General features: G+C 38.0%; 1 protein-coding gene across 3 annotated transcripts in view; it reads right to left on the reverse strand.

The window, feature by feature from the left end:
- Positions 1 to 17,226, reverse strand: part of fgf11a (fibroblast growth factor 11a) — a 97,909-nt gene that overhangs the window by 16,613 nt on the left and 64,070 nt on the right. For all 3 annotated transcript variants that reach the window (XR_009828003.1, XM_062065367.1, XM_062065368.1), the window contains exon 3: positions 15,648 to 15,751. Coding sequence is in view for 2 of the 3 variants with exons in the window: in XM_062065367.1 (XP_061921351.1) it covers positions 15,648 to 15,751 (104 nt within the window). In the remaining variant the exon portion in view is untranslated. The remainder of the gene's footprint in view (positions 1 to 15,647; positions 15,752 to 17,226) is intronic.

A 17,226-nucleotide genomic window follows, 5' to 3' on the forward strand; every position in this document is an offset into this window, starting at 1 on the left:
CGTTGGCTACGTTACTAGGTTAGCTTCTATTTTTTTAGCTTCGCAAAGCTGAATATTGTTAATCGTGTATTTACATGTTCAGTCACTGTGAATGTCCATTTCACGTTCTCGACTCTCATTTTCAAGAGGATATAGTATCTGAGGTGGTTTAAAATACAAATCTGTGATCTACAATAGAAAAAGGAGAGAGTGTGGAATCCAATGAGCCAGCTTGTACCTAAGTTACGTTCAGAGCGAAAAAAGATACATCCATCACTGCCTCTCAAGTCCTTCGCTGTAACGTTCCTCATCTACGAATCTTTCATCCTCGCTCAAATTAATGGGGTAATCGTCACTTTCTCGGTCCGAATCTCTCTCGCTCCATTGTAAACAATGGGGAATTGTGAGGAATACTAGCTCCTGTGACGTCACGCTACTTCCGGTACAGGCAAGGCTTTTTTTATCAGCGAGCAAAAGTTGCGAACTTTATCGTCGATTTTCTCTACTAAATCCTTTCAGCAAAAATATGGCAATATCGCGAAATGATCAAGTATGACACATAGAATGGATCTGCTATTCCCGTTTAAATAAAAACATTTAATTTCAGTAGGCCTTTAAACTTGCTTAGCACAAACTCAAAGATATGAGACAACATCATGAGGATATATACAACTGATTGCTTGGCTGCTCCAAGGAGGGAGAAAGGCATCTTTTGGCTAAGCCTCCTCCAGGTACTGCAGACCTTGTCAGTAAAGCTAACTTTTGTTCAAGGATGCGTCATCAGCATCTCCTTTGATCCAGTCACACCACCATGTTATCCTCAAGTTCGGACAAGGGTCAATATACTGTACATCACATGCAATAATGATATGGTAATAGCTATTGGCTGATACACAGCACATAAATAGTCTAGATTTCACACAGTACATGCAAGTCGTGGACACACACACACACACGCACGCGCACACACACACACATACACAGTAATGAGAACAGCTGGAGGATGTGTATGAGGGCTAAAATGTAGACTGGGGATGTCCTCTGCTCCTCACCTTGACTAGCAGACCCTCACCGTGCATTTGGGGATTCTCCAAAGAGAATGAGACATCCCTCAGTGCCTCCCCTCCTTATATGGTTCTTCCTCTCCCCTCCTTTTGCTTCATCTGCTATTTCTTCCTTTTACCATCCAACCCCCCAACACTTCCTCCATCCGTCAGATTTCCTGTCATTTCCTTCCTGTAGGCCATATCTGTCCGCCACACAAGAGGAGGACAGTCACATAACAGAAGATGTATTAGGACAGTGGGGGTCGATCGGAGGAAATTTTTTAGAGTGGGGGGCGGCCTTTGAAGGGAGGAAAAGTGAAGGGAAAGAGGGTAGAGGCAAAGAAAAACAAGAGTGCTGACTCAAAGGAAAAATAAAGGAGCGTGTTGTGATTCGATGGGCAGGATGATGAGGAAGGTCACTGAAGAGGAGGTGTGTGTCCTCTCTGGCCATACTGTAAAAAGACTGTTGAAGGGTTTATCGCAGTAGACAACTAATTGCCAATTTCCCATCTGCCATGTATACTGTATGTGCATGTATACACCTTATCCTACTATCTGGCTGTCTCTTTAACTTAAAATATATTCGAATGATGTTAATTTATAATGCAGGGCTCTACAAACTACGGCTTGCGGGCTGGATCCGGCCCGCCAGCGTCCATATTTTGGCCCGCAGTACATCCCAAGGTACATTTTTTTCTTTTTTAATGTATTTATTTATTTTTTAATCTGTTCTGTCCAGCCTCTCAGGCATATCATATTGTTGATGTAGATGCCCATATCTGCTCTACAGATTTACTTCACAAAAGAGAAGTGTGGGATACTTTTCTTGTTGCCTTATTTGTATTTGACTTCATTCAATGTTTGGATATATTTAGTGTTTGGTGCAGCCAGATTGGAGCAGCAGAGAAGAAAAAAAGAGTACAGCGGGGGAAATTTGGTGTGTGTGTATACAGTATATGTGTGTATATATTAGGGCTGTCAAACGATTGAAATATGTAACCGCGATAATTGCATTGTTCATAGTTAACTCAAAATTAATCGTGATTAATCACAGGGATTACATTTTTCATCACTAATAAGTGTACCCTAGTCAGATAATTTTTAAGTGTTAACACCATGAATGGACAATTAGTTTGCTTTAATTAAACATGTTTTAAAATGTATGCTTTTTAAACAGCTCAACACAGAAAGGACAAACATGATGTTGGTGTCTTGCCAGATTTTGTATTTTGTAGAAATACAGAATTTGTATTCCTGCTTTAAGACTACTTGCATTCAGAGGAGGAGCTACTCTTCCATGTTTAGATACCAGTTTCTTGCATAAATAATACAACATGTGGAGTGTTATGATCATGCTTTGATTGTCAAAGATGTTTGGTAATATTTATCCATCTATTTTCTACAGCTTGTTTCTTTTGGGGTCACGTGGGGTCTGGAACCTATCCCAGCTGTAATCTGTAATATTTCTACCTGAATAAATGCTTCTGATATTCTGTACATCACATGTTGTACAAGTTTATGGTCTTCATATTCCTTGCATGACAATGTTTTAACCTTCTCTATTAAGTAATGAAATCTAATATTCAGCCTGCTAATCATTCTGTAATTGAAGACTCGACCAGAACATGTTATAAAAGGATTTACACAATATTTCGCCCAGCCAGAAAAATACCCCCATCCCCCATATTCCTCAACTGATGTACTGGCATTTTTTTCGTTGCAAATATCACAGAATAACATTACAAAATATCTCTGACAAATAGGGATGGGTAACGTTCACATTTGAATTGATACGGTACTCCCGTTACCTAGGAATCGATACCGGCTTTTAATTTCAAGCCGCACATGTTTTGATTTTGGATTGACTGTTTGCAATAAAAACGTTTTCTTTCGACTTCTTGCCGACTGTCTTTCATTTCTCTTGAGCTTTCATCGTACTTACTAAATCACTCACAGTAACACAATCTAAATGTTATGTTATCACTGCACTTTAACTGTCATCTGAACACTGGTGAAGCAACACCCACCTCTGAGCGACGCGCGCAGCAGGTGTTTGCTGCAGGGATGTCGTCTCTTCTCACGACGAAAAATAGTCCTTTCTTGTAGGGAGAACAACTTGCCATGGCTTTGAACCTGATACTTCCATAAGGTAGCCTTTCCTTTTTTCCATTTCTTTACCGCTTGTGACTCATCAGTAGCAAGTGAACTTCAGCCAAGTTCCACCTCTACGGCCCGGCCCGAAGGTCAAAAATATATATACATATATATATATGTATGTGTATGTATGTATGTATGTATATGTGTATATATATATATATATATATATATATATATATATATATATATATATATATATATATATATATATATATATATATATATACATACATATATATATATATACATACATATATATATATATATATATATATATATATATATATATATATATATATATATATATATATATATATATATGTATGTATGTATGTATGTATGTATGTATGTATGTATGTATGTCAATCAACTGCTCCCTGGCCACAGGTATAGTCCCATCATGCCTTAAGGAAGCAGTGGTCCAACCCCTTCTTAAGACAGCCAACCTAGATCCCACTCACCCCAGCAACTACAGACCCATCTCAAAATTACCATTTCTGTCTAATCTGTTAGAAAAGGCCGTCCTCAGCCAGCTGCAGCCCTATCTCCAACACAACAACATACTGGAGAAATTTCAGTCCGGATTTAGGGCCGGCCACAGCACTGAGTCCGCCCTCTTGAAGGTGTTAAACGACCTTCTCCTCATCACTGACTCTGGGAAATGTGCTGCACTGGTTCTCCTGGACCTCAGTGCAGCGTTCGATACTATAGACCAGTGGTTCTCAAATGGGGGTACGCGTACCCCTGGGGGTACTTGAAGGTATGCCAAGGGGTACGTGAGATTTTTTTAAAATGTCTGTCAAAAAGAACTGTGAAAAGAAATGCAACAATGCAATATTCAGTGTTGACAGCTAGATTTTTTTGTGGACATGTTCCATAAATATTGATGTTAAAGATGTTTTTTTTGTGTGAAGAAATGTTTAGAATTAAGTTCATGAATCCAGATGGATCTCTATTACAATCCCCAAAGAGGGCACTTTAAGTTGAAGATTACTTCTATGTGTAGAAATCTTTATTTATAATTGAATCACTTGTTTATTTTTCAACAAGTTTTTAGTTATTTTTATATCTTTTTTTCCAAATAGTTCAAGAAAGACCACAACAAATGAGCAATATTTTGCACTGTTATACAATTTAATAAATCATAAACTGATGACATAGTGCTGTATTTTACTTCTTTATCTCTTTTTTTCAACCAAAAATGCTTTACTCTGATTAGGGGGTACTTGAATTAAAAAAATGTTCACAGGGTCCTCACAGGATCACTGAAAAAAGGTTGAGAACCACTGCTATAGACCATACTGATCTCCTGGACCGCCTCCAACATGGGGTCGGCATCACTAACACAGCCCTGTCCTGGTTTACGTCCTACCTCAACAACAGAACCTTCTCTGTGAACATAGCCAACCATTCCTCCCGCTGTGCCAACCTCACCTGTGGGGTCCCTCTGGGCTCAATACTGGGTCCCATCCTGTTCTCCATCTACATGCTCCCCCTCAGCCAAGTCATTCATCGCCATAAAATTTCCTTTCACTGCTACGCTGACGATACTCAAATCTATCTTCCACTCAAGACAGACGATCCCTCTGGGCTGGACCTTTTGAAAGACTGCTTGCGGGACATAAAGGAGTGGATGTCACAAAGCTTTCTGCAGTTCAATGACACCAAGAGTGAAATTCTTCTGTTTGGCAACTCCACCTCGGTCAGTCAGATCAGAAAGAATTTGGGAAGTTTGGCCACTCTTGAAAAACCCCATGTCAAAAACCTTGGGGTCATATTCAACCCAGACCTCAAGTTTGACAAGCAAGTGAAATCTGTGGTGAAATCCTGTTTTTTCCAACTACGCACAATAGCCAAGATGAAGTCTTTCCTCTCCCCCAGTGACCTACGGAGGGTCGTGTTGATGCTCATCTTCTCTAGACTGGATTATTGCAATGCCCTTAATGCTGGGGTCACCGACAAGACCATCCATAGCATGCAGCTAGTACAAAATGCAGCTGCCAGGCTGGTGACAGGCGCAAAAATGAGGGAACACATTTCTCCCATCCTCTCCTCCCTTCACTGGCTGCTAGTGAAGCGCAGAGTGAAATTTAAGATTGTCACGTCTTCAAAGCGCTCAATGGTCTCACCCCAGCTTACATTAAAGATCTCCTGGACCAACCCACCAACTCCAGGCTTGGTCGTTGCCTTAGATCGGACAACCAGATGACCCTGAAGGTCCCACGGTCAAACCTAGGGACAAAGGGAGACCGTGCTTTCTCAGTGATGGCACCTAGGCTATGAAATAAGCTCCCTCCGAATATTAAGTCCGCCACCACTCTGGACTCTTTTAGAGCACAGCTTAAAACTCACCTCTTTACCGCAGATGACTTTTGATTTATGTGTTCATTGTGAGTCTTAAATGTTTAGTTTAGATTCCTTTGTGTGTCTCAGTCTCTGTTTGTTTTTTTTTGTTTCTCCACTCGGGCTGCGCCCCGGGCTGATGTAACATTTGGTTGGGGGGCGCATAATAAGTGAAAATAACATAACATAACATATATATGTGTGTGTGTGTATATATATATATATATATATATATATATATATATATATATATATATATATATATATATATATATATATATACATATATATATATATATATATATATATATATATATATATATATATATATATATATATATATATATATATATATATATATATATATTAGGGGTGTAGGAAAAAATCGATTCGAATTCGAATCGCGATTCTCACGTTGTGCGATTTAGAATCGATTCTCATTTTTTAAAAATCGATTTTTTATTTATTTATTTTTATTTTTTAATTTTTTTTTTTATTAATCCAACAAAACAATACACAGCAATACCATAACAATGCAATCCAATTCCAAAACCAAACCCGACCCAGCAACACTCAGAACGGCAGTAAACAGAGCCATTGAGAGGAGACACAAACACGACACAGAACAAACCAAAAGTAGTGAAACAAAAATTAATATTATCAACAGTATCAATATTAGTTACAATTTCAACATAGCAGTGATTAAATATCCCTCATTGACATTATCATTAGACATTTAAAAAAATTAAATAAAATGAACAATAGTGTTTCTGTGGCTTACATTTGCATCGCATCTCATAAGTTTGTCAACACACTGTGTCCAATATTTTCACAAAGATAAAATAAGTCATATTTTTGGTTGAGTTAATGGTTAAAACAAATTTACATTATTGCAATCCGTAGATAAAACATTGTCCTTTACAATTATAAAAGCTTTTTACAAAAATCTACTACTCTGCTTGCTCTGTCAGCAGACTGGGGTAGATCCTGCTGAAATCCTATGTATTGAATGAATAGAGAATCGTTTTGAATCGGGAAAATATCGTTTTTGAATCGATTTTGAATCTAATCGTGACCCCAAGAATCGATATTGAATCGAATCGTGGGACACCCAAACATTCGCAGCCCTAATATACATGTGTATGTATATATATATATATATATATATATATATATATATATATATATATATATATATATATATATATATATATATATATATATATATATATGTATGTATGTATGTATGTATGTATGTATGTATGTATATTTATATATATGTGTGTGTATATCTATACTGTATATATATATATATATATATATATATATATATATATATATATATATATATATATATATATATATATATATATATATATATATATATATATATATATATATATTGAACCGTTTGATACAATGGTTTCAGTTCGGTAGGCACTATTGAACGAACAATACGCAATTCTATTTATATATTTTATCAACTTCTGACGATGCGCTCTGTGCTGAAAGCTAAGTGGATCCGTGCTAGACTATCCGCCTAAGTTGCTCCTTCCACATTTATTAAGACCAAAACAAGCTGCTGAGACAGAAGCTACATGTGAAGCTAGCTCATTGCAACATGGCTAATGCCTCAACTATAACTGTAATCGAAAATCCTCCTCCATTATTCATATCTGGCGTGTGGAACTACTTTGGTTTTCGTGTTAACTATATTCATAAACGCAAGCGTGTCGTGGTATGTTGCAAGTGTCACACAACGATAAACTACAACAGTGGAAATACAACAAACATGACAACACATTTACGCTGACATCACCCCGCTTCAAAAATAGGTGGAACCAAACAAAAAGTGACAACACACAGGCTACAAACTTTACACGGGGCATTTAGAGAGCCGGTACCACATGATTCAAAGAGGGCAAAAGAAATCGACCGGGCGATTGCCACTTTCATTGCTGTCGACATGCGACCCTTTTCTGTTGTGGAAAACGGCGGGTTTCGTGACATGCTGCAGACACTTGAGCCCCGTTACAAGACTTCTTCATGAACTTGTTTCACTGATACCATAGTTCCTGCTTTGACATACATTTTAGAAGATGGGTGTAAGGAGTATCTCCATCAGAGAACGATTCATTTTAGGGACCTGTTTGTGTAATATGCTGCTGAAAATATATCCCAGGAGATGGCTTTCATTTTGTAAGGAGCTATTTATTTGTAATACATACTCTGCTGCTAAGAATGCTCCACAGAAGATGGGTGATTTGATATCTCCAGCAGATACATTATTCTATTATTATTTTTTGTTTTACAATGTGCTTTTTTGTTTTATATGGTGCTGAGTATGCACAGCAGAAAATGTGTCAGGTATAGCTGCACCAAGTATTATTAATTTAATAACCGTACTTTTGAGTTGATATAAACATGTTGATAATTGTAATAAAATACAAGTCAAAAAAGGCATGGAAATGTATCTTTTTGTGTCAAAAAAAATTATCGAACCGTGACAGTAAAACATTTAACCAAACCATAATTTTGTGTATCATAGCAACCCTAATATGTATACACGTACACATATCTTGGCACCCGGACGCAATATGACCCCCGACCAAAAGTTTGGGGACGGCTTGTGACTACATTTACTGCATGTTGTTGAAGTCAGATCAAGAGCAGACCATGCATGGTTTATTACATTAGAAAGCCAATAAAAAGTATGTATTTAGGAATAAACTATCAATACCAAGTATAAACATGTCAAGATTAAGTCAGGCATGAAAGAGCATGTTCCAGGATCCCTGCTGTAAAAAACATCTCATTGTGCTTTTGTTTTGGATGATGGATGTGTTTGCTGCATATCACATAGGACCATCCATCCCTGTTAACTTTGCTGGAAACATGACATGGCGGGAGATATTTTTATTAAGTCCAACAATGTGCAATAAATTACACACGTGAGGCATTCGTTCTTTTATAGCCTACCTTGCAAGTACAGCTTTCTCAAGTCTACTATTTGTATACGACCTTGTGTCGTGTGTGTCTGCGTGTGTGTGTTTATGGATTGTTAGCACTGATCGGAATGCAGAACGGCGCTTGGCCCTCTCAGCTCTTTTGGGACAGCTGTAAGTCTTGTCCTAATCAGCGGGGAGGCAGCTTTTTGATGCTTTTGCAGCATTATAGGGTGGATGTAAAACTCTCCCCTCATTCGTCCTGCCTGAGAATACAGCTTAATATCCGTGTGTTTGTGTGTGTGTGTACGCGTGTGTTTGTGTATGTGTGTGGTTTCCACCTCCCTCTCCTTGGCTTACGTGGGAGGAGATTTTCCTTGTTTTCGTGTGGGTGCACCCTCATCTGGTATAGGGCCACAAAAAGTCGCTTAAATTACTGCCTTCCCCTGGGAAAAATGTATAGGAGATAATAGAAGTGGAAGACCATCAGGGGAGGAATAATGGTGGAGATAACAAAGGCAGAAGAGTGTCTGAAGCCCGAAAATTAAAGCTATGCATCTTTTGGAGCTTGTTTGGGGATAAAAATAAGTGACTGTGTGACTTTATCTTTTTTAAACATTGTGCATAGGATTTGTGAAATTACAATTTCATTCAGTAAAAAAGAAAAAAAGCATTATTCGTCAACAGTTGTCTAAAAATGTACTATGTGTCATGATCCTCCATGACAGTTTGGACTTACGTTTACTATTTCCTGTGCTTGGTGTTGTTTTAATTCCAGCACTCCTGTTTTCTTGTTTCCGCTCTGGCCTGAGCACTACCTCTCCCACCTATCCCTGATCAGGACAGCGGTCCCTGGTTGCTAATCAGGTTGCTTCTTATGCCAGATCTGTTCCTCTAGACCAGGGGTCGGCAACCTTTACCACTCAAAGAGCCATTTTGACCCGTTTCACAAATTAAAGAAAACAATGGGAGACACAAAACTCTTTTGAAATTTAAAATGAAATAACACTGCATATAAAGTTTTTTTTTGCTTTGTGCTATGTATAAACAAACTATTATGGGTTACATTTAAGAAATAAATGAACGACTGCAGAGAAAATGAAATAAAATTGCTGCATGCAACAAAACGTTTTTAACTCCGAAAAAGACGTTGGGTTGACGGTTAAGTAAAATAACTAATGTCTATTTAAGTCCTCCTTGTAGTAATGAAAAAACAAAACGCCAAACTTAAATTATCCACTGGCAGAGAACCTAAAATGCCGTCCTCTCTCTCTGTGCCATCATCCTTTTACTGGCGCCGTGCAGTCAGCTGCCAACCTGAATAACAAAATGTCAATTTCACTGAACAATTACAAATGTGAATATATGCAAAATTATAGGAAATTTAAATATTTATCATACTTGGTCAATGTGATTTCTGCTCCTGAACCGCAGCGCACAGCGTCTCCACGTCAGGACTGTATGACGTCACCTTTATCTTCACACAGGATTGTAAGTTCTCATCTGTGAGGTTTGTGCGATGTTCATACTTGCCAACCCTCCCGAATTTTCCGGGAGACTCCCAAATTTCAGTGTATCTCCCGAAAATCTCCCGGGACAACCATTCTCCCGAATTTCTCCCGATTTCCAGCCGGACTTAAGGCACGCCCCCTCCAGGTCCGTGCGGACCTGAGTGAGGACAGCCTGTCGTCACGTCCACTTGGCCAACCAAAAAGTAACCACAGAACACTTGTTCTGTGGTTGGCCAACGCTTTCTTTAAAAGCATATTTATACATACAGTGAAATTAAATGAATACCATTTTAAACTGTTGTTAGTTGGCAAACTTTGCAATATTCCACTTTCCTTTTTTTCTTTCTCAAGGAGATCCCAGTATCTCTCTTGCCCAATTACATCTGCCCGGATTTCTGCCTGTATGCCTGTGTGTGCCGTTTTCCTACAAGTTAACAGCATGAATTATGAATTATTGCACCTCACACTAATGGGGAAGCCACAGGGCCAAACAATATCTAGGTTGTTTATTTCTTTCATTAATTCCATTTACTAATGGCTGGCAGAAATATTTGATCTTTCCTACCTCATAGCGTGAGGTCCAATTTGAACACTCATTTCAGGTGCAGATTTGGGTTTCCCGCTTGCTAAAGAAGCTGCCCTAAAACAATGCAACATGAATGTAACACAGCAACCTCTGAGACAAACTGTCATCAATATAGTGTCCTCACTTCTTGCAGTAGTTAAGATATCGAGCCTGGACTGCGGTGGCCAACAGGACAGTATATTTTCGCAGTGTAACCTTTACCTTAATGAGGTTGCACTGCTCGGATGGTCACCCTTTGCTGCTCGGACCGATCACTCCTTTACCCGCAATGCAGAGCCGGAGCACAAACGCCAAAGCTCTTTTGGATTTATGACGCATGCAAGCTTTGTTTTGGTGCGGTATTTGGCCTAATATGTTCTTGCTAAAATAGAACCCAACTCACCCCACCACCACAACCCCCTTATGCCACTTCCACATAGCATAACACAAGGCCTCTCTATGGACTCTAATGGAGAACCCCCCTCCAAACCCTTCATTTTTTCCTGTAGCCGTGCCCTCTATCTTTCACTCACACTTGCAAAAAATAAGAACTGAGCAGGTCATTTAAGGTGAGGGTGTGAGGGCTTTTGTTTCCCGCCCCCTCTCTCCTGCCCGCTCTCATCGCAGAGGGATTTTTCAAAACTTTTTCAGCAAGGGTCCTTTCCCTGATGTGCTAAAAAATAGGTCACCTTTCTTTTTGTTAGGAGAAAGCCTATACAGTCAGTATAACCTCTATAGGAGGGGTTTAACTATCTCAAGGGAGTGGGGGCTCGGCAGAATACTGTATGTATGTTTAAGGACACATTTTATTGAGCTCATTGAGTTTCTTTTGTTTACTTTGTAAGTAGCTTCATAATATTATGCCTTTTGAACATTTAACCTAAGCCAGTGGATTTGAAACTTTTTTCACCAAGTACCACCTCAGAAAATCCTTGGCTCTCCAAGTACCATCATAATGACCAACTTTAAAATACAGTGGCGTAGTAGGCCTAAGTATTTGTTAAAAACAATGCAGAGGTTTTATTTAACAAAGATATTTAATACTTTTGGCCACTGTAACATTACACACAGTTTGAACAGCAACACAGTGTTTGAATACAGGGAAATAAAAAACTGTACTTTTATCAAGTGATTCTTTGGCGTACCATTAGTGGTACACGTACCAAAGTTGACCAAAGCTAAAACACACATTTCCATAAAGGGGACCTATGATGATTTTAATCTCCATTTAAAACACTTCTTTGTGGTCTAGATAATATGTATTTGATATGCTTTGGTGTAAATTTTGCGTGAATTATGCTATGAGGTCAAATCTATAATCAGTTTTTTAAGTCCCTGGAATTTGTACGTTTGTGGAGGTGTTTCTAGATTGCGACTTAATCCCTCCCTACCCCCGTCCTCTTCATAAGTATCAAAATGTGTCTTTTGAAAATGTACACTGTTTAATATATATTTTGAAGACATCCATCACCGCTATTTCTTTTTTTCATTCACGGTCGAAAATAAACTTCATAAACAACATATAGATACACCAGACACAACATTAGTTACACTTGCCCACCAGTGTTAATTTTGACAGCTGTTTTTAATTTAGTTTTAGTTACTCTTTTGACGAAAATGTATCTTAGTCTTAGTTTCAGTCATTTAAATTAATGTATTTTATTCGACTAAAATATAAAGTATAGCAGACAACACATCTTTGACATCATTTTGAAAGCACTTTTGTTAATTATTATTGCAGAGAATCTCAAAAACTCCATGAATATTTAAAGGAGCCATATGTAATAATTTCATGTCAAGTCATCATTAAATGGCCCTAATATGTCAAAAGGCATTAATAAATCATGTTCTTTTCGAATACCTCTATAACTGATAATAGCAGTAGAGCCGGGATATGCTCATTTAAAAATGTTATTTACAGCTACAAAATATTGTTATTGTTTTCATTTCGATTTACCGGCCTCTACCGTTTGACCAATCAAAAAGTCTGTGAGTGTGTCACATCCAGGTTACAAGTTACGCACCGCCATCTTCGTCTAGCTACTGCCACTGGTAAAGTTACGAAACATCTTAGTAAATCTAAAAGGCGTTGTTACGATTCTCAACTTATTCATGACAAAACCAGGAACAAAACAAGGATTTGTATTAAGGATGCCTTTAAAAGATGGAGACGATTGAAGGCAGAGAAGATTTTTTCATCTGATGCCAAACTTGCTAATTAGGTAAGTTAGGCATTTACGTTTTCTTATTACTCGTAATAAATGGAAATGGACATTTCGTATGTAAACTATATTGTCCAATACAGTCTATGATCTTGTCTAACAAAGCTAGTATGTCCGTGCAACGAATGCAGAGCGTGATGGCGCTTCGCTCCGAGTGTAATGCTTAACATGCTAGCCCGGTCAATGACAAATCGATATACAGGCTAACGGGGGAAATATATGCCCATTTGCCTGTATGTCATTGAGTAATTGAACTGATAGGTTTTATTGGTCAAAAATATGTTTTGCCCTATGTGGATATGGGGGCTGTCATCATAGCAAAGTGAAATGACCATTTCTGGCCACACTATTACATATGGCACCTTTAAATAAGTACATTTCACACTAACCTTATTGTGTGTTATTGTTTTAGCTGAAATTTAGCTTTTTTTTTTAATGTTGACTAATACATGACTAAATTGGTAACATGAAAAAACAAAATAGTTTTATTCGAGATTGGCGAGCAAGCTCACTTATGGGTACAACAAAAGTAGAGGTAGAGTAAGCAGTATTGCTCCTTCTCTACTGTATTTAATAGTACCATATTTTTCGGACTATAAGTCACAGATTTTTTCATAGTTTGGCCGGGGGTGCGACTTATACTCAGGAGCGACTTATGTGTGAAATTATTAACACATTACCGTACAATATCAAATAATATTATTTAGCTCATTCACGTAAGAGACTAGACGTATAAGATTTCATGGGATTTAGCGATTAGGAGGGACAGATTGTTTGGTAAACATATAGCATGTTCTATATGTTATAGTTATTTGAATGACTCTTACCATAATATGTTACGTTAACATACCAGGCACCTTCTCAGTTGGTTATTTATGCCTCATATAATGTACACTTATTCAGCCTGTTGTTCACTATTCTTTATTTATTTTAAATTGCCTTTCAAATGTCTATTCTTTGTGTTGGGTTTTATCAAATACATTTCCCCAAAAAATGCGACTTATATATGTTTTTTCCCTTCTTTATTATGCATTTTCGGCCGGTGCGACTTATACTCCGGAGCGATTTATAGTCCGAAAAATACGGTAACAGCAATCCAGCACAGAATAAGTACTTTTGAAATATTAGGTAAGGCCTACTTACTGTCGTGAAGATGTCCGGATGATTAGCCTGCAGAAGACGCTTCAAGTTGGTTGTATTTTTACCAGAGAAAATGAAGCCACAGGGTTTACATGTCTTGTTGTCTACCTTGCAAAGGTAAACATTGTCCATATGTCTTCTCTTTCTTCCAGGTGTAGAAAACATACTGTAATGATGGGTGTAACAATAATGAATAGGGATGTAACGATTTTAGAATTTTATATCACGGTTATTGTGACCAAAAATTATCACGGTTATCATTATTGTTGCGGAATATTTTCCAAAAATGTTTTAAACATAACTAAAATAAATAGACTTACTGTTAGAAAAGACACTATTTTGCATTTCTTGTTTGTTTCACTGAAGTGTTTTAGTCTTAGTGTGTTATCTGTTTTAATAGCTAATCTTTTATTGTTGTACTGTAAATATTTGTTTGTACAGTAGCATTTTAAGATTAGTTTAAATGAAAAGTGTGTAACAAATAAAATCTATTCTAATTATGTGTCACTTCTGGCGGGCGTTGTGTCTGTCCTAGTCTGTTCAGCGGTACTTGAACGCACCAAAAAATCACCTTGTCTCTTTTCCTCTGAGGAAAGATCGATTATAATTCCGTGCTAAGAGAGCACAGCTTGTAAGTTCAATGTGCACAACTGACTAGCTCAGTTGCTCAGACAGTAATGGGTTTATAGAAGTTTTGATTGGGGTATGTTGTTTTTAACGGGGAAAGACGTATGTCTCGTGTCTTCATGTTGGCATTTAAGCTAGCGAGCTGGCACCAGTAAGTCCGCCGTGAGTTTATCAAAGTGAAGTTATCAATCTCGCTTTGTAGATCATTTTAATTTAAAAGGGTAATAGTAACCGTCAGGAGTGTTGTCGCCGTCATCATTATTACCGTTTATCATCTCTACGCTATATCTAAAAATCTAAACACTGTGTCTTTATAGTTGTAGTTCGGTCCCGCCCCGCCCCTCTTCTGCATGCTGCTTTGATTGGATAGATTCCTAGTTTGTCCCATCCACCTAGAGAAAATTAAATAAGTCTATCAATTATTTTCGTCTCGTTTTTATGCGTCGCCTAAATTGTCAATTTGGTCATTGTTTTTGGTCAATGTGCATTTGTTATGTTATCGTCATCGTCCTATTTTAGTCAGGGGAAAATAGGTCGAAATAGGTCAGACGAAAATGTTTTGTCAACAAAGTTAATACATTTATCTTACCTTCTCTTGTGTTTCCCCAAACTAAGTGGTTGGAGTTGAGCGGCTAATCCAATTTCATTATCACAGAAGTATTTATTTTATAGACATTCAGCAGGCGGGAATGCATTAAACGAGAAATAATATAGGGAAGTTTCAGAAGCAGCACCTCACTGTGATGTCACAATACAGCAAATCTTTAAAAAATATATATAAATAGTTGATTTATATAGACTAGCCTATATAAATCAACTATTTATAAATACACATTAGTAGGCTAAATGAACCTCTTTAACATATTTAAAAAATATACTCCAAAACGCCACAGGCAGATGCATCCAAAACTGCGTGTACAATCATGCCCAAATGCATGACATTTTTGAATTGACGCTTTGGCATTGTTTAACATGAGTATCCAACATTGTAACAATATTTATTAGTTAGAAAAAACAAAATTCATCAAAGGTCCCTTTTAATCAGTTCAAGATGAAGCCTGATTCTTTAATTCAAATTTGATTGTATTCATATTTGCATAAAAGGTCCATACCGAAGTGTAGAGGTAGCCCTCGCTGTTCATGGCCACGTAGAGCCCCGCCTTAGTACTCTGGATGGCCACTATCCTGAGGCCCACAGGAATCAAGTTGAACTGCACTGTTGAATACACACAAAGAAAAGAAAAGCATCCGTAAATATCTCATTGTTTGTGCCACATTGGGATTAAATAAGAAGAGGAGGAAGTAGGATTAGGAAGAGTTAAAAGTCTGGTAGTTTGGGAAGGTAGATGTTGGGCCGACCAGGCGGTGACAGAATTCCCCATTTGGACACTCAGTCAAAAGAGACCAAATCACAGCAGAGAGCATTGGAGGGCACTTCATTAGAAAGTGACCTCTTGAGCCCGCTTGGAGCATATTCCCACCAGTTGCATGTGGTGATGTATCTCACTAAATCCTCATTTTGACGCCGCGTCGTAGTTTTGTTTCGTATTCATTTTTACCAGGCACGTTCACAGACCGCCTTGGAATCACATGCATGGGATTGAATATCAATAGCAGCACCGGTGCTATACGTTTTATCAATGACTAATTACACGTGTACATGCTTAAGTGATGGATGGATGAATTAAATTATTTTTGTGCAGATGAAAAATGTAATATAGGCTGGTTTCAAATCAATTTTAAATCAGGAGTTCTGCCAACATAATGGATGAAAACGGAGAGTCAAAGTTAGCCACACTGAGAAGAAAAAACTTTTGAGTAAGTGCAACTTTGTGGCCACTTCCTGTTGGTGAGTCATGTATGGAAATGTTCACATTGAACTAAAATAAGCCATCTCATTGTAAAAGTCCAAAGTCATGTTGGTTCTGTTTTAAGGCCCCTCTGCTGGACCCACCCTATTTTTTTCTCATGCAGTAGCTCTGCTTCTGTTTGCCTTATCGATCTGTGAATCTCATAGAGGCGTGCTCACAAATGAGCAAGGTGTCACCAGAGAGGGCAAATAGAGAGGCAAACACACACCACCTTATTGGTGTTTTTTGTGACACCACATAATCTTTGGGTGGATGATGACCAAGAGATAATTTTCTTAAATTGTAGTCACAGCATGTCTGTCCTTCACCGACTGCCATTCAGGTTTTGTCATTTGTTGTGCCCTCATCCCTTTTTTACATAGTTTTATCCCTCAAAAAGTTATTTTTCATCCCTCAATCAAAAATGGCTTTGCTATCACACCCGTCATCATAAATATTCTTGAGTAACACAGGCGCTTATCATTATGTTGTTTTTCCACAAGCCCTTCTCGCTCTACTTTATTCAATTTGATTCTCCCTCCAAAAGAAATGTATCAAAACTTTTATTTTCCCGTCACTCCCTGGGGAGAGGAAATTAGATAAAGGTGAGGGGGGTGGTGCCAAATCAATCCCGCAAGTCAATTTAAGAGAAGATCATGGAGACAATAAATAAACAAGAAGAAAGTGGAGAGAGATTGGATGCTAGGAAGAGGAGTAGAAAGAGGAACAGCAGTAGCATCAGGACATGCAGTTAAGTTGTGTAGAATTGAGCGACGGTCTCGCCTGGGATGAGGATAGAATTATGCCTGTCATCATCCTTGGGACAGGTTTGACTGATTAA

The sequence above is a fragment of the Entelurus aequoreus genome, linkage group LG12, assembly GCF_033978785.1.
Source record: "Entelurus aequoreus isolate RoL-2023_Sb linkage group LG12, RoL_Eaeq_v1.1, whole genome shotgun sequence".
NCBI classification, from domain to species: Eukaryota; Metazoa; Chordata; class Actinopteri; order Syngnathiformes; family Syngnathidae; genus Entelurus; species Entelurus aequoreus.